Source organism: Artibeus jamaicensis, unplaced genomic scaffold, assembly GCF_021234435.1.
Source record: "Artibeus jamaicensis isolate MK-2021 breed Jamaican fruit bat unplaced genomic scaffold, CSHL_Jam_final contig_391, whole genome shotgun sequence".
NCBI classification, from domain to species: domain Eukaryota; kingdom Metazoa; phylum Chordata; class Mammalia; order Chiroptera; family Phyllostomidae; genus Artibeus; species Artibeus jamaicensis.
Window position 1 is genome coordinate 18,298,690 of NW_026521814.1, and position 25,055 is coordinate 18,323,744.

At 38.4% G+C, this 25,055-nt stretch overlaps 1 protein-coding gene across 1 annotated transcript in view; it reads left to right on the plus strand.

Moving 5' to 3' along the window:
* Positions 1–20,292: 20,292 nt before the first annotated feature.
* PPP1R1C (protein phosphatase 1 regulatory inhibitor subunit 1C) overlaps positions 20,293–25,055 on the plus strand; it is a 126,638-nt gene continuing 121,875 nt past the window's right edge. The window contains exons 1-3 of the mRNA XM_037130051.2: positions 20,293–20,354; positions 20,752–21,054; positions 22,750–22,810. Coding sequence (XP_036985946.1) covers positions 20,974–21,054; positions 22,750–22,810 — 142 coding nt within the window. The 5' untranslated portion in view covers positions 20,293–20,354; positions 20,752–20,973. The remainder of the gene's footprint in view (positions 20,355–20,751; positions 21,055–22,749; positions 22,811–25,055) is intronic.

Here is a 25,055-nt window from a genome sequence, read left to right on the forward strand (position 1 = left end):
CGAAAAATTAAAAACATGATTCTTCTAAAAATGTAAAATAGCAAATGTCAAAGATGAGTTTAGTTAATTACTGAGGCAACAGAACGGTGATAAAGTTAATTAAAAATGTACTGGACAAATAGAAATATTATCACTGAAAGAAAGAATACCAGAATAAGATTGTTACATTGAAATTTAAAACCTTGTGTTTTAATCTATTCAGCCATACAGAAACCATCTACACATCTACAGAAGGAAATTCATTTGCAATGCTATTGGACAAAAATAATTTGAAATATTATCAGTTTTCAAGACACTCTAGACCCAAGATCAGTTTGTAAGATACCCTAATTCGTGAAAATAGGAAGTCAAAACAAAACTGTATAGCTACAAGTAATAAATCTTTGGCTTATCCCCTATTTTGGATTTTTCTTTTTATGATAATGATATACTTAATTATATTTTTGCTCAAAATGAGAAATATAGAGTGATTTCTCCTGAGTTATTATTCTAACAAGGGAGGGAAATTATGACACAAACATTTCGGTATTTTTTAATGTAAAGCTAAAAACCAATATTGATGTGATTAATTTTTTTTATTTTAAAAGTGTGTTTGAAAGGCAAAATAAAATAATAGCTAAAGTAAAATGCTTAATAAAGTTAAACACAAAACGTGTGAAACATTACACATCATAAATATAAAAATAAATTTATAAAAATACAAATGTCATATTTTGCCACTTTAGTACAACAGATAAAATGTAAGAATAAAAATATTCTATCAAAAACTCATAAAATGGTGGAAGTTTAAAAATTATTAAAAATATTTAATTCTTAATTACAATTAAGGAAAATAAAGCCCCTGAATACTGGAATGGTTGGTTATGGAAGTCTGCTGCTGTGTAAATTGTTGCAGACACTGCAAAGGGTTTTTGCTTTTGATTAATCAATGTAATGTGAAGGGTTAACTCTAAATTGAATGTTATTTGGCGATGTACAAGGATGCTTTCTAAATGAGGACACTATAGCTTAATGCAAAATTTTAAAGGAATGTCATGACTCCAGGGAATATCTCAAGATATAAATGATAAGGATTCCATATCCTCCCTCTTAACATGGCCTGCCTTTAAGGTTTTCTCTGTAATATTGGCTTTCAGCAATTTGCTTGTCATTTGCCTTATTGTGGTTTGAGTTTCCTAGATGAGATTCTTGCATCTGCAGGCTTATACTTTCAGCAAATTTGAATTTTTTAGTCATTATTTCTTCAGCTTTTTCCTGTCTTTCTAACTCTCCTTTCCTTCTCTGACCCAAATATATATATATATTCTATATATTAATATGTATATATAATTATTTAATATACGTATATAAAAATTTTGACATTATTTCTCAGGTCCCTGTGGTTCTGCTCTCCCCCGTGTTGTTACTGTATGCTTCATTTTGGATATTTCTCTGTCTGTGTCTTCAAGTTGATAGATTTCCCCCGGTTGTATCTAATCTGCTGTTAATATCATTCAATAAAATATTCAATTCCAATATTACATTTTTATCTCTAGAATTTTCACTTGGCTCATTTCATATCTTTTATTTCTCTCTTCCCTGTGTTTCTGTTTTTCTCTGAGTCTTTGAACCTGTCTGTTTACATTATTTATAATAGCTGTTTCATAGTCTCTGTCTGCTCATTCCACCATGTCTGTCATTTTAGGGACTATTTGGATCAACCAATTTATCTCTTAGTCATGGGGTACATTTCCCTGCTCCGTCATATGACCAGTAATGTTTTTAATTCTGATTTTACACCACTGAGTGCTGGTTCCGTGGTATTCCCTTAGAGCGGATACTGCTCTGCCAGGGGAAACTGCTCGCAGATCAGCTTCCTCCTCGAAAGGCTTGCCTTTCCATTTCTCAAGTGGGTCTATAGCAGCCTTTAATTCCACTACAAACCCTGAAACTTCTGGTTTCTAATGAAATGCCATGTGTATTCAACAACATTTCTCCACCCTGACTTATGCAAACTGAAATGATTCCCAGGTTTACATGAGTTCTGGGACTAGTTTAGTTCACAGCTCCCTAGTACTTTTCTTCCAGTAGGTGTTTATTGTCTGGCCATGCTGAGGTTCACCTTACCAAGAGTGGTATTCCCCTAAAAACCTCTATACAGATTTCTAGAGCGCATTTTCTGCATAGCTTCCTTCTTTTTGTTAACCTTCCCTGAAAATTCCAGCTGCCATGGGCTCTCTCATCCCTGAGCTGTCTTCTCTACTTGGTGTAACCACGAGGGTCTGTTTGGGACTTCTCCCAGTGCCGCAGCCCAGCAATTGTGGGGTGATCATAGGGTTCATCCTGCTTAGTGCCCTTCTCTAAGAGGGCACAGTTATTCAATATATAAAAACAGTTGTTTCATCTATTTTGTCCAGTTTTCTAGTTGTTTGCAATAGGAGTGTAAATTCTGTAACCAGTTGTGCTTTTCCTAGAGGGATGCATCCATTTAAAAATATCCAGAATAAACAATACCATACCGAAAAAAACTGTGTGTCTTCTTCCTTAAATATAGCATAGTATATTGGAATAGCAAAATGTCAACAAGTGGTATAGCAGCCACTATGTCCGGAGGAAGTAAACCAACTACCATTGTTGACTTAGAGCCCCCACCTCAGCTCTTGCTAGTGTTGTAGGTACAATGAGATTTTCTGTGATTTCCATTCAATGTCTGGTGTACGATACCCTTCCTCACATTCCTCTGCTAAGGGCTGCATCAACTCAACTTGAACATGCAGAAATCTCTGCAGATAGGGAAGAAGGGGCTGTGCACAGGGCCCTATCATAGGTCTTCTCAGTCTAAATAGGCCCCACTGCCTCCTATGTCATGGCACCCATGCAGGTGTGGCATGGGACACTCTAAGGATGCCTCTAAGCAGAACTCCAGGCCCCGAACAAGTGAAATTTCCTCCTGCCCACAGAACTGAGCTGTTTGAGAGTTTTCTGCCATCTAGTTTATTGTCTAACGCACCCTCCTCTATACACAGGGAGAAGGCAGAGCAGAGGCCTCTCTGGAAACTCATCTATGACTCATTTACTTGCTCTCCCCACTCTCAGGATCCTGTCCACAAGTTTCGCACTGAATTGCTTCCCTCTCAGATTCATATGTTGAAGCCCTAACACACCCCGCCCCTTTGTGTAGTTGTGTTTGGAGTAAGAGAGTACAGGCAGGTGGCAGAGATACTGAGAGTTCAGCTCCAGACCATGGCAATAGAGTGAGTACCACAATGCAGTGAGTCATTATCTTTTTGCTGCTGGAGGGTCTTGCCCACGGTCGCCCTCTCTCTGCCATGGGAGGACACAGTGACAAGGTAGCCATCTGCCAGCAGGACAGTGGTCCTCATCAGGAACTTCATTGGCTGACACCTTGAGCTTAGACCTCCCAGCCTGAGAACTGTGCGAAATAAATTTCTGTTGTTTAGCCACCCAGGCTGTGATATTTTGTTATCGCCGCCCCCGCAGTCTAAGACACCACACCTCAGGGAGCTTTCCTTATTTTTTTTTGTTTCCTATCTTTGGGCTAGAAAACTGCCCTCCTGTCACCTGCTGTATTCTTCATATTTATAGGTTTTTAGTAAAAACTCTATTCTCAGCCTTCTAGAATTTGTTTCTTGATATTTAAAGGAAAAGTTGTGAAATTAAAAACAAAAACATACACAGACCCAGAAACCTTCTCTATCTCACACTCTTGCCTGGCTCTTGAAATTGGAAACTAAATTCAAGTCTGTTCTTACTGAAATTGATCTAAACAACCTAATTTTGGAATCCAAAAGCCAAACTCTGACTACTCTTTTTCTTTCTTAATTATGACAGTCTTAATCCTCCCAGAGGTAATGAAGAGCTCCATTTGAAAAGCAGTAAGATTTAAAAAATAAATAAAAAACAAGGAAGTACCGGAAAGAAAAGCATAATAATGTATTTCAAAATATTATTTTATTACACAAGTATAAAACAGGATTGTCTACCCATGCATAAAAAAAATAACTGAGAAGAACTAGGTAACACCAAGCAATGGTTTAAAAAACAGAGTATTCTGTTATAAACTCTCTCCCTTCTCCATCCCATGGTATCACCAGAGCTCAGATGACAAAATTCTTCTCTTCTTTGACAAGGTCTCTGGTACATGCCTGGCCCCTACATTGGTCCCAGGATTACTGCCTGTCTGACATTTTCCATGTTTTATCTCAGAGTGTAACTGTGCCATTTAGCGAGGTCTCCCCCTGTCCTCTTGGTTCTGGGTCCTGTTGGCTAAGAAATTCTCTAGGTTGGACTTAAAACTATGTTTTTGTCCCAATATTATTATTTTATGTGGTTTCTTTACAGAGTAGTTTATTTTCTCAGGTAGCCCCAGGTGATATGTGCTTCTTGATGTTCTCTCCAGTTTCCTGAAAGATTTAGAAGAGGGGCGTCGAACTCATTTTCACCAGGAGCCACATCAGCCTCACGGTTGCCTTCAAAGGGCCAAATGTAATTTCAACTCCTTAACAGTTAAGAGGTAGCTATATTTATACAGTCCCCAAATTATTTTGGCCCTTTGAAGGCAGCCATGAGGCTGATGTGGTCCCCAGTGAAAATGAGTCCGACACTCCTGATTTAGAACAATATCCTCCATGGTCAGAGTTGGAGGACAATCCATACGGCATCACATGGGGTCACCTTGAAATAAGGCCTGTTAGTACAAAATCAGCCAGTGGTTTCAACCCTGTGGTTCAATTCAAACATCTTCCTATATGTTTCTCTGAGTCTTTGACATATCATTTATATTCCCTGAGAGATTTAAAGATGGAGAATTTTAATCCCCTTCTTTTCTCCTAGAGTCCATTTATAACTTCCCCTCAAGGAACATCACACTCTTTTGCAAATATATATACTAACATGTTAGAATTTTGAGTTAATATACACATCTGATTCTTCTGGAGTCCAGTCCAGGCCAGTTAACATGGCAGAAGAGATTTATTGTCTGATAAAAGTGGAAACTGACAAATAAGGTGGCTTCGGGGTTAGTCTGAGTCAGCTGTTCAATCATGTCTTCACAGATTCAGTTCCTCTTGTCTCTCCTCTGTCTCTTGTATGTTCAGCTTTTTCTTAAGCCTGGTTCTACTTTGTGGTCGATTTTGATGGTTGTGTCCACTCCCAAGGCAATGTGCTTCTCCGTGCACATCTATGAACGAAGAAAGAATTGTTTCCAAGAGTGTTCTCAGAAGAGGGAGGGCACTTTTTTCTCCTGAAACCACAAGGAAACCTCTCTGATCTCATCAGCCTGACATCATTCATCTTGGAACAAATAACTGTGACCAAGGAGAGGGATTATGTTCATTAGTTTGGGCTTCAGCCACTTGCCCCAGTGCTAGTTAATAAACTCAAGGGAGGTGAAGATAACTGAATTAAAATTTGGGTAGGATGAAGGAAAGGGAGAGTAATGTTGGAGAGTAGCAGCAATGTCCAGTATATCTAACTACTCAGAAGATAATACATGTGTTGGAAGTGAAGAAAAACATACTATGGATTGACTAATACTTGGCCTTGTGCCAAGCAATATATGTGATTCTGACTCTGTTGGAGTGTATCTGCCCAGTCTATTGCCTCCTCTCTTTGAGAATGTCCCTGCTCTCAGGAATGGGCTCAGAGCCTGCTGTTAGACACCTGGTACAGATTAGGCCAATTGTCTTTCTTGTCCAGGAATTTTGTAGTGGGATTCAAACGGCAAAATGGTCTATGGGAGCAAACATACAAAACTGGAAGCTGCGGAGTGGCCATTGTTGTATGTGCCAAGAGAAAGTGAGAAAGCCAGTTTGGGGAGAGGGAGGAGAAAAAAGTAGATTATGAGCAGAGAGAAGCAGAGTGAAGGTAGTTGTTTGAATCTAGAGAGGGAAAGACAGGGGAAAGCTTCCTTGGTTCCCAATGACTTTCACATTCAGTGACTGGTTCAGCTGCTCCTAGGCTTGTTATTTGTGTAACAGGTTGTTAAAATAGAACCCAAAGACAAAGAACAATATAATAGATTCCAGACAGCAGTACCTCCCCCCACCCAGGGCCCCAGATACTAAAGAAAAGTGCCAGACCACCTGTGCATGACTTGTTAGAGCAGGGGGGGCCAAATCAGCCTCACAGTTTGTAATTTTAGGGCTGTATAAATGTCACTACTCCTTAACTTGGGGCAAGGAGCTTGGTGCTGCCTCTGGGTGGAAACAAGTGCCTGGCCAGATAAAACAAGGTGGAGGGCCGGATTTGGCCTGAGGGCTGTGTGTTCGCCACCTGTGTGTTAGAGGATAAAGAATTCTTCAGCCAGCTTGATCAGTACCCCAGCTGGTGTAATGAGGAAAAGATTAGAGAGTAGAGAGAATTCTTTGGGTGAGTTTCATGTGTTCTCTGATCCCTCCTCACGGGAATAGAAAAATGTTTTACCTTCACCGGGAGCCAATGAATGAAGACGAGGAGGAGGTTTTGATATTGGTGTCTTGGAGACTGAGGGTGATAGACACTGGTGTTGGACTCAGGTCTGAGAGTCTGAAGTCAAGAGGTGCAGAGACAATCTGCTGAGGCAGGATGCACTTCCACTCAAGTTGGCTCATGGGGTCCAAATGCGACACCTTCCCAAAGCGAATTGACCTCAGTTATCTTAAAAGAAAATTTCTTCCAAAAGGACAGCCTCAGTGGGTTATGATACCTGAAGAAATGATGCGTGGTTGCTGAATGGGCCTGACGGAGTTATCCATAAGAGGGCATTGCTGGATCCATTGCTGGATCCCCAACGGGGGTCAGGTGTCATTGCTGATTCTGAGTGAGCATCTCTGAAGAATCAACACAAGTGTCCAACAGAGGAAGAGTCAACAATGCTTCAGTCCAGAGGGCACTGAGGCCAGACTACATTATACCAGCCTGTAACCTGTCCCCTTTCTTCTTGTCCCTTGCTTCCTAGGCTGACTTCCCAGAGATCAGAACTGTGGTTTACACAGGGGGAGAGGCGGCAGAGGAGAAACTGCTTAAGAAGCCAGCCATGGCCCTCTGTCCTCCTAGCCTGGAGGACCTCACTCTGGGAATGGGGAAATCTGGACATCAAATAAGGGTCTAAATATTTCATTTCTTTACTGAACTAGACTCTAGTTTTGCAATTATTAGACTAGATTGGAAATTTTAATGCTAACACACTATCTAAGAATGAGTATAATAGCTATGGGCCTGTACAAATTTTATCTTTAACAGAGAGAAGTAATATATTTCTTTTCTTTATTACATTTTGTTACTAACTGAGGTTTCATATAATCTTTTTAATGACTCTGTGAGGTAGATATGATTATCTCAGTAGGAATTCTTTTCTCCACTCTGTACTGGAGGAAGCTGAGGTTGCAAGAGCCTCATGGAAGGGCAATGACTCATGAAATGGACTGGAAAAGGAAGAATAGGTTTCTAGTAAAGCAGAGATGAAAGGAAATTCTAGGAGAGGAAAGAACAAAGGAGCCAAGGCTGGGTAGGGTGTATTCCAGGAACTGGGCAGTCTAATCTGCATACAATAGAAGACCCAGGCGGTGTTAGGGTGGGATAAGTCTCGAAACATTTTAAAGTAATAGAGTGGCAGTTCTGTAACACCCCTTTACCCCTTCTCCTCCTCTCCCACTGCCTCTTTTTCGTTTTCTGAAGAAAATGAAGGCATCCTTTCCATTTGATCTACGTGAGAATGTACAATTTAGAAAGTAGGGGTTATGTGCTAGACCCCACAAAATACAGAGGGAAACTGGAAAAGCTTTTGAGATAGGCAGACCTAGTTTCAAAGTAATTACTACTGTAAGAGCATACTATTTCTAAAACTCAATATCCTTGTCTGTAGAGCAGGAAAATTACGCCACAGGGCTACTGTGAGGGCTAAATAAAATGAGATTAAAATAATGCAGAAAATAACTTTGTGACCTTGAGTAAATCACAGATGTCTTAGGTCTCGTCCCTCAGTTTGCTCATTCCATCAGGTTGATGATAACACTTCATTCATGCCAATTTGAATTACATCACAGTTGAGATTTCTTTTTAGGCACAGCAAGTTATTGTTTTCTTATAAATACTCAGTATCAAATTTAACTCTCGATGGGTCCAAAGTTAAATTTTTTTGTTTTAGACATAAGAAAAGTCTTTTTGGTGAGGGCAAAAGGACAATTAAACTGAAAGTTTTGTACATATTGGGCCTGAAAATTTTTAATGGTTTTATTTAAACTGAATACAAAGGTACTTAAGGACACAGTTGTAAGCTTTCTTTTTTTAGGAAATCAATACTCATAAAACTCTAGGTTGGAATTGAGAATTAAAAACCCCAGTGAGTTTATTTTAAAACATGCAGTCTGTCATCTTTATTTTCCCTTTGGATAACATAGTGTTTATACCCGGAGGCCTGTTTATGTAGCTGCAGTTTTCTCACTGACTTTGAAGTGAACTTCACAGGGTGCTAGGATCAGACCATTAAGGCTTTCAGATTCGTGTAGTCCAACTCCCTCATTTAAAAAGAGTAAACTGAGGTCAAAGAGGAATGTGAACTGCTTGGCCACCCCTTCTGTTTCCTCTGAGGTGTAGACTCCTGTTGTCACCAGGACCAGCCCCGTGAGGACAGGACTGCTCAGCCCTACCACCACTGTCATTGCTCTCCCACTAAACCCAGGCAGTACCTAGCACTTAACAGGCCCTCTAAGTAGAGTTCTTTTTTTAAAGATTTTATTTATTTATTTTTAGAGAGAGGGGAAGGGAGAGAGAAAGAGAAAGAAACATCAATGTGTGGTTGCCCCTTACACGCCCCCTACTGGGGACCTGTCTGCAACCCAGACTCGTGCCCTGACTGAGAATCCAACCAGCAACCCTTTGCTTTGCTGGTCAGCACTGGATCCATTGAGCCACACCCGCTGGGTCTTTCTAGAGTTCTTGAAAAAATTCAAGGAATTGTATTGAAATCAGGTCAGAGTACTTCATTCTCACCAGAGCCCATCTAGAAACTGTGGCATTCTTGGGGTGGTTTAGGTGAGTCGCTAATCACTGCTTAAAGAAAAAAAATCCCTGCTGCTCTTCTCCCAGATACATGCTTCAAGGAGCTGCCTGTGTGAGAAATGGCTCCATAGCCGATCAACACCTGCAATTTAAACCTTTTTACTCTTGTAACTTGTCTTCTGCGATTCATTTAAAACCACCATTTCTTCTGTCTAGGCCATCTTATGAAGTACAGCACCTCTTATTCAACTGGCAAGCACACAGGTTTATTCTCAGAGGCAGTTAGAGGACTGCCTGCTGAGTGTCCCCTTCGGAATCCCAGAAACAAAAAATTCATTTATGCTTATGTTTAAGTTTGCCTGTCCCAAGCAAAATTTCACTATTTACAAAAAAATTGTTTATGTCTTTTGGTATTATTCAGATACAGAGACTGATTATTCTTGTATAGTTATCTTTCGGGCTATGTGAACGGGAGAATGATTCAGAGACAATGAAAAATGGTTGAATGGAATGAATCAAATTAGATGGCTTGTAATCTTGGAGGTTTTCGTCTGGAGAGGAGATAGCGAAATCTGATATGGCAACAGGCTTCCTGTCTGTTATGCGTGGGAGAGGCCAGCTCTTGGCCCGCACTCTACTGGGGTGAGCACCATAGTAATTAGGCTTAAAGGGTGGCAATTTTGCATTTTTTTTTTATTAGAACCAAAGAACTTTCCGGAGTTCTTACAAAGGAAGAAAGGCACCTCCATGCAGTCACTTTCGCTTGTTTTCAAATCCCATCTACCAAGGGCAAATCTGCTGCTTACTCCACCTTGTTTACAGTCGACTTAGAGCCGTAGTTTGCAGGCTGAGCCCAGGTGCCCTGGTGCTCATGTGCCCAGGTGCCCAGGCGCCCCTTGCAGAGAATCCGCAGCCGCACCGCGGAGTGTTTAAAACTGTCGAGAGAAAAGCACAGCGCCATCTTTCGGAAATCACGCCAACCGCTAATTAAGTTGTTCAGATCTGGCAACCTAATAAATGGAACTATTAGGTATTTCTTTTGCTCCAGGTGTACTGTGAAAAATTTACTGAAACCTCAGGGAACCACCAACCGAGAAAGTTTAAGAACTCCTGAATACATATTAAGAGGTATCAGAAAGATCACAATTCACAAAGACGTTAAATTTAAAAAATTGGAAATATTCCATCTATTCATTGCCTGCAGACTTCCCCATTCTGTTCTCAGCTGTGTGAACAAAGCCAGGTATCTACGGTCAGCAACCAGACTCCACATTCTTGCTTGCAATCAGTTTACTGCCACTTTACTGGCTATGAATTCCTTCTACGTGTATCTTCCTATCTGTATCTATAGAAAGATGATATTTATCTGTACGTGCATATATAGATTTTTCCCCTAGACAAATCTTAAAAATTATTTTTAAAAGATTAAAGATACGGGTTTCCTGTTTACAGAGCGTGCTAGAGTGGAGCTGTGGAGTTCCCGAAATCCAAACTGAGGGCCTGAGAAGTGTTGATACGGAATCACTCTCATCCTAGGTGACCTCTGCCGACTTTGCAAGTTCTTTAATAGTTTATTAGTCCACTTATAAAACAAAGAGAATAAGCAGATGTTATTGAGGTTTTTCTGTTTATAAAATATTCTAAGATGCTGAGGTGAAAGGTGTGACTCAGGAAATGCCAAGTCTGAGATAAACTGCCCCACAGATGCCCGGCTAATCCCTTTCAATGTGATGAAAACTTGATTTTTGACAAACCCCTTTATAAGAATCCTGTTCTCTGTATGAATGACTCTAGGACATGGACAATGGAGAGTGGATTGAATATGGGCTAGAGGGGTGAGCTGAGTGGAGGGGGGGGCAAAAGGGAAGACAGTTGGGACAACTGTAATAGAATAAATAATAAAAAAAGAATCCTGTTCTCATCAGCCGTGCCCTTTCTCTGAAATTTGTTTCCTTTTTCTTTTCCCTTTACAGTACCTTCAAATAGGTTTAAGTCATTAAGCAATCACTTAGGGGACACTTGTACAAATGTAATTTTTTTCCCAGCAAGTAGAGGTCACATGTGTGTGTTTAAGTGTGTACATCCTTCCCTTTCAGTATCTGTTCATCGAGGAAATAGATGTTTAATCTAACTACTACCAACAAAAACAGTTCTACTTTGGTCTGCACTCCCTTATTTTAAAACATTTTCTAGGCAGTACATACACATTAATTAAAGAGATCAGAGTAAATCTCTGCTTTATAATAATGTACTTTCATAATATTCTTATGCTCAGGTGACATTCACCCACTAAGCCTCGATTTGAAGAATTTAGAACTATGGGGAAGATGCTTCATCTTTTCCATAAACAACACTTTTCCTGATGAAGAAAATAAAATGATCCCAAATCCTAGCACACAGAGATGAACATTATGAAAATGTTGGTGTATTTAGTCCAGCCTTCCTCTATGCACATTTTCCTGTTAATACATTTTTTGACTTTATTCATCTATTGTGTATCACACTTTATCTGAATAATTTTGAATACTGTGCACTCCAATTTAATCTGTCATTTAACACCTAACACCTGTCTTTTTCCACAAGCTATTTATAAAAGCCAATTCAAGATTACTTTAGATAAAAGTAAATTGAAATTGTGAGGTATAGTTTTAAAGTATATTATTTTTTAAATCTTCATCTGAAATGTTACATAATTTTATGTTTATTGACTCACTCTGTAATTATTCTAAAGCTCATACCACCAGCTGTTCATATACATATTGTTAAAACTTAAAGTGGGTTTTGGGCAAAAAATAGTTTGATCTGCTGTTTGAATTAGAATAAGCAGTATTGATGTGCTTTCCCAGTGAGTGGGTAACTGTGCTCTTCGCCTGTGATAACAGATTTATTCGGTCATATGATTTGTATGTTAATTTTTCTTCTTACAACTGAAAAAAGTCTTGAAAAATAAAAAATAATGTTTTTATTAGACACTGTCTCAAAAAATTATAGTCATGTGCCATTTAACGGTGAGAAATGCACCGTAGGCAACTTCCTCACTGTGTAAACGTCACAGCATGGACTTCCACGAACCTAGACGGTGCAGCCTACCGCACACCTCGGCGATGCGGTGGAGCTTATCGCTCCCAGGCTATACAAAGGCTGCATAGCATGTTACTGTACTGAGTACTGTAAGCAATAGTAACACAATGGTAAGTATCTGTGTATCTAAACATTAAACAGGTACAGTAAAGTGCAGAATAAAAGATTAAACTAGTACACCTGTATAGGGGGCACTTACCATGATTGGGGCTCACAGGACAGGAAGTTGCTCTGGGTGAGTCAGTGAGTGGTGAGTGAATGTGAAGCCCTGGGGTACCACTGTAGGCTACTATGGACTGCAAATACTGTGTACTTAGGCTACACTCAGTTTATTTTTAAAATTATTTCTTCAACAGTAAATGAACCTTAGCTTACTGTAACATTTTTACTTTATAAACTTTTAAATTAAAAAATTTTTACTCTTTTAATAATGCTTAGCTTAAAAGACAAAACACACTGCGCAGCTATACAAACATACCTTATTCTTTGTATCCTTACTCTATAGGAGTGTGCCATGCTGCAGCCGCTACTACCGTTGTGACGCTATGAAGGCTACGACTTCACAACGACGATTTATGATGTCATCACTAAGCAATAGAAAATGTTCAGCTCCACTGTAATCTTGAGGGACCATTCTCATACCTGCAGTCATTATGCAGTGTGTGACTCTATATAACTCTATGAAGCACCTGCCCTCAGCCCTTATCATTTAATGCTTTATCAGAGATTAGTAGAATCAGCCACAAAACAAAAATGGTAGTTAAAGGAGAGAAAAACATGGATAAGAGTGTCTGAAGAGAAAAAAATAGAGACTCATAAATCACAGAAAAAAAGAAAAAGAATAAGTTATTTACTGTTTTGTCAAAGCTCTTCAAATTTAACAGATACATTTTAATTATTACATCCTGTACCGGTTTTTTTTTTTGTGGGGGTGGGGGTTGATACTGATTACAGGTTCCTACAGAAACCTTCTTTAAGACACCAATTTCCATGTTACCGTTCTTTCCTGGCCTGTCTACCTCTCTGACTAATTTTTGTTTCCATTCCATCTTTTCATTCATCCTTTAATCTTTGAGTTCTTCAGAATTGTATACGTCCTTCTCTTTGTATCCTACAGACTTCTTGGATTTATTTATCTAGTCCCACGTCTTCAATTACTTATTTGACAATGACTCATATGTTTATGCACATATCTTCAAGAAACACCTCTCTTCCGAGTTATAAACTTAAATATAAAATGGCCAGCTATTATGAAAATAATTATAATTTTAAAAGTAGCCAACAATTACTGAGTTTTGACTATGTATGTCTGTTCCAAATTTAGTGGTATAAACAACAACTTACATGTTACCAAATCCTGCAGGTCAAGAATTCAGACAGGGCACGGTGAGGACAACACCATGCTATCTGGGGCCTCAGCTAGAACACACCAACAGCTGGAGGTGACTCATGTGGCCGGGGGCTGGACTCATCTGGAGGCTTCTTCACTCACATGTCTAAGGGGATGGCTATGATGACTCAAAAGCTGGCCTTCACTGGGGCTGTTGTCTGGAGTCAACCTATGACCTCTTCTTGTCACTTGGATTTCCCACGGCCCTTAGGTTTTGAAAGAAAGTGTCCCAAGAGCAAGCTCCTGGAAGGTAGGCAGACAAAGCAGAGTAGGTAGGCTTTCTTCTGCACCTTTGTGTCATAAGCTCCCAAAACACGAGCAGCTGGGAGGACTAGACCACTTGGGGACAAGAATGCTCTGGGGCTTTTTAACTTACATGTCTGCATCCTGGTAAGAAGACTCTAAGGTTAGGCTTGTTGCAGCTGTAGACCAGAGCACTTCCCTGTACCTTCCATGCGGCTTTGGTTTTTCCAGAGTGGTAGTGGGGTCTAAGAGGGAGTGTTCCCAGGTGAAAGGACTAGAGAGGAAGTTGTTGCAAGAGGACTAAGTAAAATTAGTACAGCCTTTTATGACCTAGTCTCGGCAGTTGTGTGGTATCACACCCTCTGTATTCTACTGTATGCTGACAGGTGACTAAGGGGAAATGAGACTCCACCTCTCGGTGAGTAAGTAGTAAGAGCAAGCACATTGCAGAAAAATATGTGGAGTGGAAGATGCTGTAAACATCTTTTCAAAACACCATCTACTCAGGCCGTGTAGTAAGCAGTTTCCATGAATTATCATTCTGACTTCTCATATCCTCTGTTAAATGGTTATAATTTTCATCTTTATTTTAAATTTTAATTTTGACTAATTTTAATGATGATAATATGTAAGGAACATTACCATTTAGAAGGCTCAGTGGCACTAACGCAAATCTAAATAAAATATAATTGATTTTTTGCTTTATATCTTATCATCCTCACATTCCTCTCTCTTAGTGAGTGATACCCCCAAATGCTAAGCTGCTTATCTGAAATCTTGGATCCATCATTGTTCCATTTCCCTTTTTCCTTATCACCATCCAATTCCATTAAATATTCTGTCTCTCTCTCCACCATCACTGCCACTACTTTAGTTAAGGCTTTGGCATTAGTTGAAGAGATTTTTATAATGTCCTCAGATGCTCTTACCTTTGATTTTGACTCCTTCAGGTCTAAGCTCCACACAGGCACAAAAGTGACTGTCGTAGGACTCAAATCCTATTACGATACTCTCTCACTTAAATCTCTCTAGTTCTATGTGCTGCCTTCACAGTAAGTCTTATATTGCTTTGGGTCGTATAGAACATTATCACAGCTCTCTTCCTCTATTTCAGGGATTGAAGCGAGATAGCTGGGTATAAAAACCATGCACACACTGTGCAGAGCTGAGAGAGCCTGTCACTCTCTGTGGAAATCACTATCATGTTTACAGAAGGTAACACTATGGGAAGTTACTGAAGTTATGGGAACCTTGTGGATGTGAGAACCCAAGTTTTCCAGACCTTTTATTTTATTAAGAGAACCTGGATGTCTTTATTTTTATAAGTTGTAGAATGTCATCTCTATGTTAAGTAATGTTGTATAGGCAAACAAAAAAGTGTCTGTTGCCCAGAGTCAGCCATCACACTTCTACCCTGGTCCGTTTTTTTTGCCTCTCACCACTTCCTACTCTAGCCTGTTGAGTTCTTTGATGTCTACTTGTTTAGGTTTGCCTTCTTCTGTTAGTGGTAAGTTCTCTGAAAGCTGGGAGTTTATATTGTTCATGTTTATATCACAGTGTTTGGCATAGAATGGAACGATCAATAAATATTTGTTGGAGGAATGAATAATATTTATAAAACCATTTTGTAAACTAATATGCTTTATGTAAACTCACTAGTTATAATTTCTATATTTCATGTAAGAATCATGTCACCCCCCAAAAGGCAGAAAAGACAAAAATTAAAGTATGAAAATGCATAAAACTGAAAGGTAGCAAAACAAATGAAAAGGAAGGATGGGTAAAGAGTAAACCCCATGTCTTTTTCCCATCACTCCGTGCCTTTGCTGGACTGGAGCTAAAAATCTTTGTGGCAGCCCACACGGTGTAAAATTTCAAAGGCCCCCATCCATACTAGACTGTGCGTGACTCTTTCTCTGCATGACTCCCCTACTTGGATGGTCTAATGAACTGCTTCCCCAGTGGCGGAATCAACACATCCTGCAGTGCCAAAGGGCCCTCAAAACAGCCTCCATCCCCTCAGTTCCCTCTCCCTGATATGAATTTATTGCTGAAGCCACATGGCTGATATAAACATGCTGAAAATCCTTCATGGGTTTCTGGGTTCTTTAGTGAGCCTACCTGTACAAGAAATAAAGATTAAACGCAGTTAAGTGTTGACCCAGAAAAATATTATACATTAAATCACACAGCTTGTTCATAGTTAGGAGAAAAAATCCCAAGTACTTATGTAACAGTAGTAATTCTTCAGTTCAACACACATTATAAACACAGCATTAATGGATATGGAGATTCTAAAGTAAATCAAGGTTGTTTTGAGTTAGTGAAGATAAGAATATGCAATCATGAAAAACTGACACAATTTCAAAGGATATGGTAGGCACTAAATAAATAAATCAATGATGTCAGCCTTTAAACATGAGAGTGACTGCAAATACACTTTTGTACTTATGTGTTGTGGGGGGTTGGATTTTACTAAAGACTACAATTTAGTAACCTTAGTCTGAGTAGTCTTCTTGTAAGTGCAGAACTTGAAAAAATATAAGACTTAAAATGGCAAACCTTTCCCTCCCCTTCCCTTTCTTTCCTTTTCTTCTCTTTCTTCTTTCCACAAATAAAGCTCTTATTATATGTCAGATGAATGCAGTGGACTGAATGTTTATGGTCCTGCCAAAGGCATGTGTTGTAATCCCAATCCTCAGTGTGATGGTATTAGAAGGTGGGGGGTCTTTGGGAGGTGATTAGGCCATGAGGGCCGAGCCTTCATGAATGGGAGCAATGCCCTTCTATGTAAGAGACCCCATAGAGACCCATTGCTGCTTCCACCATGAAAGGTTACAGCAAAAGTATGACTGTTTAGGTGGCAGGTTTTTACGGGACACCAAATGTGCTGCCACCATGATCCTGGACTTCCCAAACTCCAGAACAACAAGAAATAATTGTTTTTATAAGCCATGGGTCTCTGGAACTTTGCTGTGCCAGCCTGGAAAGGCTAAGACAAGTGACAATTAAAAAATAACTATTGGGCCCTGGCCACACGGCTCAGTTGGTGAGAATGTCACTCTGTGCACAGAAAGGTGCCTGTTTTTTTTGTTGGTCGGGTGCACACTGAGGTTGCTGTTGGTCCTTGGTCAGGGCACATATTAGAGGCAACTGATTGATGCTTCTCTCTCTCTCTTTCTTCCTTCCTCTCTCTTAAATCAATGGAAACATGTCCTTGGGTAAGGAAAAATGACTATTGGCATCATCAGATAAAAAAACCTCAAAAACAGCTATTAGAACTATGTATGGATGGAATGTGGAGCTAGTTGGGGTAGCAAGAAACACCAATAGCTTTGATTGGCATCTTTGTCTATGACAGAGTACAATAATTGATGTTTTATATAAATGCTACAAAGTAAGAAAAAAGGAAATATAATATTCCCTTTTGCTATATTTTTCTTTTAAAGGGCATGAAAATAGAATATATTTAAGTGCCCATTACAATATTAAAATAAAATCAAGGCATGGCTCTAAAAAGAATAAGCTGCAGTTTTGGGGAAATTTTTGTATATGGGGACACCTTATATTTTCTGACAATATCAGCTACATGAAGCCGAAGTGGAGTTCATAGCTGCTAAGTGGCCAACACCTTGCTTGCTCTGTTTATGTTTAAAGTAGGATGGAACAAGATTTGCAGTCTTGGGATAGAGGCTAAAGGAATATATAAGAAATTGTTATAGAATAACATAAAACTTCACAAAATTAAATACCAGGAGAGGAAAAAAGGGAATGATTCCTTTTCTTTGGAGAATCTGAGTGTGGCTTCCTAAAGAGGTGGAGGGTGAATCCAATTTGGATAAAAGGAGGGAAGGCAGGAAAACTTTTCAGGAAAGTAGGAGGAGCCACAGAAACTCTGGCAGAGGGTGGCCTGAATTGCAATCTTTAGGAGCTGTGGAAATAGGGTCAGGTAGGAATTATAGAGTAAAATTAGAAAGGCCCAGTGGCCTATTTTCCTAATGTTTTATCTTCTTTAATCACAGTAATACTTAGCTTGAAGAGAAACTGCAGTTATTGCTGGTCCTATAGATATTTTTAATCTTTAATGATAGAAACTATTACTTAAAGAGAGAAAAGAAAAGCTGCCTTCCTTTAAGTCAGCTTGGTGACGTAATACCAAAATCTAAATCTCTCATTCCACACTTAGAGCTAACTTGAAATGTAATTTTCTCTCAATTACTAGAATTCTATAATCTTTTTTTCCTTTTGTTCATATACAATGTCATTTTAAGGGTTTTTTTTTTTAACATACAGCTCTCACGGTGTGACCACTGTAGAGGTTCTGGTGCCTTGCACCAGTTTCTCTACAGCTGCGTATGCTCTAAGTCATCATGATTGAAAGCCCGGGTTCTAGGCAAAACTGCCTGGGTTTGAAACCTGGCTCTGTCGTGTGTGTGTGTGTGTGTGTGTGTGTGTGTGTGTACCTGGATGACCTTGGGAAAATTGCTTAAACTCTGATTCTCTGTTTCCTTTTTAAATTAGGGATGGGGTGGCAATAACATCCATCTCAATAGGTTGTTGTGAGTATTAAATAAATCAATGCAGGTAAAGCACTTACAATAATGCCTGCTACGTAGTAAGTATCACCCAAGGTTACTGTTATCTCTAATAGGGAGAAAAATGTACACTTAACATTTAGTATAATTGTCCTTCCCATATAAACACATTAAAAATTTTAGATTATTTCAATTTTGTTTCATTTTAAGTGATTCTTAAAAGAAGAATTTAGCTTTAAATGGGCCTTAAACACCTTTGAACAGTCTCTTCTCTAATGTCATAAACCGTAATGTCTACTCTACAAGTATTTACTATGTGAATCAGTGGCATTTCAAAAGACTAAACAGATAAAAATAGTCAGATAGTTATTGTACTAGGTGCAGGTATGCTGGGTGTTTTGGGAACACAGAAGAAGTGGGTGTAAACCCAGTGTGGACAGGAATAAAAGTATGGAAGCTTCTTAGAGGGGGCAATGCACAGTTGAGTCCTGAAGGGTGCACAGGAGCTGGCCTGGTGAAGAAGAAGCTTAAAAAGTCTAGGTATTCCCCTTACAATATAGTATCTGTGGTCAAACTATGCAAAATAAAGCAATTAGTCAATGAGAATCATTTTGTGAATATTTATACCATAATGCATACATAGAATTTCACTTTGTATCACCTGTTATCTTGATATCTAATCATTTCAAATAGGTAGAGATGGAGATTAAAAAATATATGCCTTGTGAAAAATCTAATTGAAGGAAAAACAATAGCTATCTTCTACTGGGTAGCTATCATGTACTGGACTAGTAGTAAGGTCTTATTAAAAATTAATTTGTCTAAACCTCACCAGCAGAGAGTTCTATTACTGCCTCTGCTGATGAACTGAGTCAGTAGCAGAGGCAGGGTTTGCACTCATCACCGCCAGGTGCGTGGTGCTCTTCACGACTCCACAAAGTGAAGTTTGGAATTCATTCCTCACTAGAAATACTTTCCTGTTTTCTTTTATATAATTTGAAACAGTATTCAGGGAAATAATTTCACTAATAAAGTTAACTTAGATTTTCTTTCAGGGCCATTCGAAGCTTTTACAGGTCTTATAATTCATAAGTTTTCTTTCCATACTGCAAGGATGACCCTCTCACACAATTTCTTGCTGGTCAGCACTGTTCCTCAGCTGAAAGTGCTTTCACATCCACCTCTTCATTTGCTTTTTTCTCTAGTGGCTATAGAAATTGACTTTAATAATGCATATTACTTTCTATAGTCCCTTAAAAGAATGTTGCATACTTAAATCAGTAAGAGAGATTCCTGGTATGGGCTCAATTAAAAAACAACAAACAAAGAAAACTTCATTTGTTAATCATTAGAATAGTAGTCAATGTCTAAATGTATTATGCAAATCCAAAAATGTATAAGAATTCTGGTATTTATTAAACAATATGTTTCAAATAAGGTGGTAGAAAACTCAAGTATTTTCTTCCATTAAATCTGCTTCACTTTCAGGCTTCCTTCACAAAAGGCCTCGAGTGTGTGAAGGCCATTGAGCTATGTTATTGCCTCCCCTTTGACATTCACTGATGTGGAGATCAGGCAGTGCTTCTCCCTCTCTCTGTCTTCACTGCTCACCAATATGACCATCACCCTTTATCATTCTGGAGATTACTCCTTTTATGCTTTTTTTCCAAGTTCTTATCTTTACACATATCCCCACTTTTTGACAACAAAACACAATATCAGATACCATTATGTTTCCACTGTTTTCTAGTCACTTCTATATCCTTCCAAGACAGAGGAAATAGCCAGCCCTACCAGAAAATAAAACGGAGGTCATTGCAAAAGCAATGACTTCCAAACTGTTTGCTAAATTTAGCTGTCCAATAATTTCCACTCTAATGAAAACTGTGAACTACAATTATAGAATGCTGAAATAGAACAGGACCTTAAAGGTCATTGAGTCCAACCCTCATTTTTCTGATGAGCATATGGGGTCCTAGACATGGCCTGTGATTTGCTTAAGGCTACAGAGCTCGTTAATGGAAGAGATGGAACTTGAACTAAGATCTGCTCAGCCCGTGGCAATGCTGTCCTCACTGCACCACAAATGCTCACTCAGCCAGCTTTGATCAGTCTCACCTAACCAGGTATACCATGTTATTGGCTGTGGCTTCCCCTCTGCAGCCATTCATCTATTTGGTGGCTGAATATTAAAGAGCGAGGGTATCTGAATTATAAGTTGCTGCAAGAAAAATTAGATGATTGCATACTCAAACCCTGCCCCCAACTCTGAAAACTTCCAGCTTTGTGTTCATCAATAATGAATGGCCCATCCCTGCAATACTCAGAGGGAGCTTACATTGCACTTTTGAACAGCCAGCTAGTAATGTACAGTGGATAGAGCCTTTCTTTCAAATCCCAGGGCACAGGTCCTTCAAGGCTAGCATTGCATTTTCAATTAGCTGCTGAGTGAATGTTTGGCATGTGTATTAGTGAAGAGGCACACAATTAGTTTATTATTCTTTTCTGTATTGTGCTGAGAAGATCTGAGGGATTGGTGAGGAAGCAGTCAAGCCAGACATCACTGTGGATGTTGAAGAGGGAGTTACTCAGACCACAGACTTCTTCATTTGCTCACTCTGGATTACAGCTACTTAAGCGCTCTGTGTGGCTGGGTTGGGTGCGCCTGAGGAAACACATCGGAGACACCACTTGGGGTTAGTCTTCCCGAGCCCTTCGAGTCTCTAACTACTTCTCGCCATTACCATGGAGCCCAACAGTCCCAAAAAGATACAGTTTGCTGTGCCTTTATTCCAGAGTCAGATAGCACCCGAGGCGGCAGAGCAGGTAAGCAAATTGGGGTGGGGCCCAGTCATATAACGTAACATGGACATACATTCTTGTTATTAATTGGAAGGGTCTCATGGCTTTCCAGGATATGTGAATGAGAAATAAATTGGTTTCCACTTGCACCTGTATTTGAGTTGCACTGGGAGACTCTTGGTTAAAATGCAGCATTTCATGTGGTACAAAATTAGCTCCTGATAGAGAAAAATGGTTACACTAATGATCAGATTTGGATCCAAGCGTATGTTTGCTTTTGCTTATTAAAATAACTGGTTCAACATTTAAGGAAACTTTAAAAACTCTAAAAATTAGCAATATTTTATTTTATTATCTAATAAAAAGACTCAGTTAACAATGAAAGCATTAAATCTTGGAATTATTTCAGATTATAGACTTAATATTTATATGTTTTTCATTGTTTATACAGAAGAGTAATTATAGTACATGTAATGTATGATAAATAGGCTTATATGTACATGTATAATTCAAAACACATTTATTCAGATATTAAAAATAGTATTTCAGTTTTTCTTCGATTCCTTTGTCATGTATAATATGCCTACATGTCTGTATTTCTCTCTTTCTCTGTCTCTCTCATGTGTGATTGGTTTGCATTTGTATTACTTTTCATATTCAGATTTACATAGATTCTTGATGCAATGGAACCACTTAAAATGTCATTTGTACTAATATTGTAGCAATGGAGAGGCAAAAGCAAAGAAATTTACAGGGTCATCAAACTAATTCACTAGTTTCTTAAAACCTAAATTTTCCCTGAATTTTTTTCCAAACAGTACATACAAAGTTTTTAAAAAATTCTTAAATCTGATACTTATAACTTTCTAGGATGTTTTGATAATCTGAAGTAGGTTCATCCACACTGGAGCCAAATAAATACAACCTTGAACATGTATCTGTGTTGAATGAGGCATTAGTTCTATCTTGGGCAAAGTATCATTGGTAAATTTTGTCTACTATCTAACTGACATATATTTTAGGAATTTACTTATATATTTAAGGAATCAAGGACACATTAGAGATTCTGATTATAATATGTTTCTATAACTCTCAAATTAAGAGAAAAAACCCATCCCAAACCTATTACTTTTAAATAAATTTTATATTCTCATAAGATCCATATTTATTCTTTTTAAATTTTTTATTTTAATTGTTCAAGTACAGTTTTCTGTCTTTTATTCTTTATTTGTTGATTTATTCTAAATATTATACTGAAAAATGAGAAAAGCTTTTACTATTAATTAAAATAAAAAAATGCTGTTAAATTTAACCTGCTAGAAATTTGAATTTTCTAGGCCTCTCTCATTTAGAAATAAGGGTAATGGATCTTAAAAATGCCATCAATATTATAAGGCTCCAAAAGAGACATTAAAATGAGCAAGTCATCCCTATACCTTCAATGCATATTAATTTTAAATGGCAGCATTCAATTCTATACAATTCTTTTCTGTGGAAATGTAGCTTTTTGGTCAACATCGGTGATACTCATATATGACAGTTCTACTCTCTGATTTCCTACATTTCCAAACAAAATTAGTGAGCACCTACTGTGTGCTCTGCAGATACTGCTTCTGAGTGTTGGGAACAGTTGAAGATGAAAGAGCATTGCAAGCTGCAGGGTGACCTGGAGTGTTGTCTGACTCTCACTGACCTTAGCTGGTCCTTTGTTGTTTACAGATCAGGAAAAGAAGACCTACACCTGCATCACTGGTGATTCTCAATGAACATAACCCCCCAGGTAAAAGAGCATGTTGTGATTCGCACTGATGGAACAGAACAGAATTGTTAGGAGAACATCAAAGAGCATACCATTGACAAAAGATTTCAATTCTGGGTTTCAGTGAGCAATACAATTTAGTTAGTCTAACAAGTTAGTTCATACAATGGAACATAAATAAAACCAGAAATAAATAGTATAGGAACTGTCTCAGCTCATAGCCTGCTTTTTCTCTAGAATGACACATTGGTGATGATATGCTATGAAATGTTTTGTGAGTAATCACTGGCATGTGTTCAGGTGTTTGTAGAGAATTAAGTTCAGTGCTTACTAATGAGGCTGGTGGGAAGTTGTTTAATTAGGTTTCAAATTCACATTACAGCTCTTGAGATGCTTATATCTTTACAGAATAGGATTTTTTTTAATTTATGAAAGGTTGTCATGGTGTGGGCAGTGAGCCAGCATTGGCTATACTTTGCTGCTGATGTCATCTCTGAATAATTCAATTGTCGAGTAACCAGATCAATTTTCATCACTGTCCATTTGAGAGCCATTCTGAAGGACTGCATCCATTTGTTGAGGTTTTATTTTCCATTTCCCATAAAAAGTAAACTTGATTCTTATTCCTGATAAAGGACTATGATCTGCAATATGCAATTATTTACTTACTGAATGGAGCTGATTTTAATCTCACATTTAAGTGCTGTTTCTAGATACAAATAAAGGGAGACAGCAAAGGTCATGGCATTAATCTGTAACCAGGCAGGACTTGGTGTTGGATTTTTCTGGGTATAAACAATAAGGGTGGAAAAAAGAAGTTTGAATAATGGAAACATAAGTCTAAGTATAGGTTGTAGTAATTGATCCATCAAGGCAAAAATCATCTGATTTTTTCAGATTCCCTTTTTATTAGAGAAACATACAGAAGGAAAAAAGTGAAATTCTAATAGAATTTTTATCATTAAGCCAAAATATAAGAAGATGTTCAGGTGATAAAAAAACAAATAAGCAAATTTATTCCTGCTGAACATAAAGAATTATAATTTGATCCTCTATCTTTAAAGTGCTATAACATTTAAAAATTATTTTCAAATATACTGTCTCCCTTAAAATGTTAACTTATATTTGGATGAATAAGACATGCAAATGGTATGTACTCACATTTTACAAATAAATACAAGTAAGTAAACATGCTAATGAAATCTTAGATAGAAGGTAATTTTGGAGCAATTTTTCTTCAGTGCCTCTGCTCATAGTGGCAGACTTCCCCATAACGTCCTAGAACTCACCTCCATATGCCAGCTCTGAAAAGGACTGGCCGACTTGGTTTCTAGATGTCCTCTGACTCCTAAAGGGCAGCTTCCCGGATTCTGCAGGCCTTGTCACTGTGTGAGCAAAGCAGAGCCCTGTAACCTTTGTGACTTTCCTTTGAGCTCCCAAAATAGTAACAAGCTTCTTGAATGCCAAATCTTTGCCATTTACAGATGAGGCAAGTATCAGAGCAGTGAAGTGATTTTTGCAGAAGTTTTTCCAGGAGAAGTTACAGATTGCACAGATAATTGTTTCTAGAGCCCATGTATTTCCTATGGCATGATTCTGGCCCTGCAAATTTCAGTTTGCATTTCATAGTGAAGGCTCTGTAGATGTAAGCAAACATTCAGGTCCTATTGACAAATAAACCCAACTGTTAAATAAGTTCTTTTTCTAGACCACTTAGCTTAGTAGATTAGGAATTATATTTTCATATCCTTGTGAATAAAATTTAGGTTTTCTCTGGACATGTATCCTAACCAGACCTCCTAATCGCTAGATGGCGTTGCACTATTTCCCTTACTGGCTGTCATTTTCTTTTCTTCTAAGTAAGCACTTTTGGAGAGAACTCAGATGCAGATGGCATCTCACAGAGAACTGCGTGGTTTTAGTGGTGTCATCTCTCTGTATCTTCATCCTTTTTATAGAAATTAGGTGAGATTACAAGAGAATGATCAGCCTTTGACTGTGTATGGCAATGTGTATGACAACCAGGGATTTTTTGACTAGTGATGGGTTGTTGCAGCAAAAAAAACTAAATGCTTATACAGTTGCGTTAAATAAAAATGATCTGGAACTATGCTTACTGAGCAAATAAATCTAAGGACCCAACAAACAAACAAATAGCAACAGAAGAATACTATACCAAACCCAACCAACCCTGGATACTGGTCTTTATTAGCCGTGTGTTCTTAAGTAAAGAACAACATCACCAAGCTTGATTTTTCACATCTAT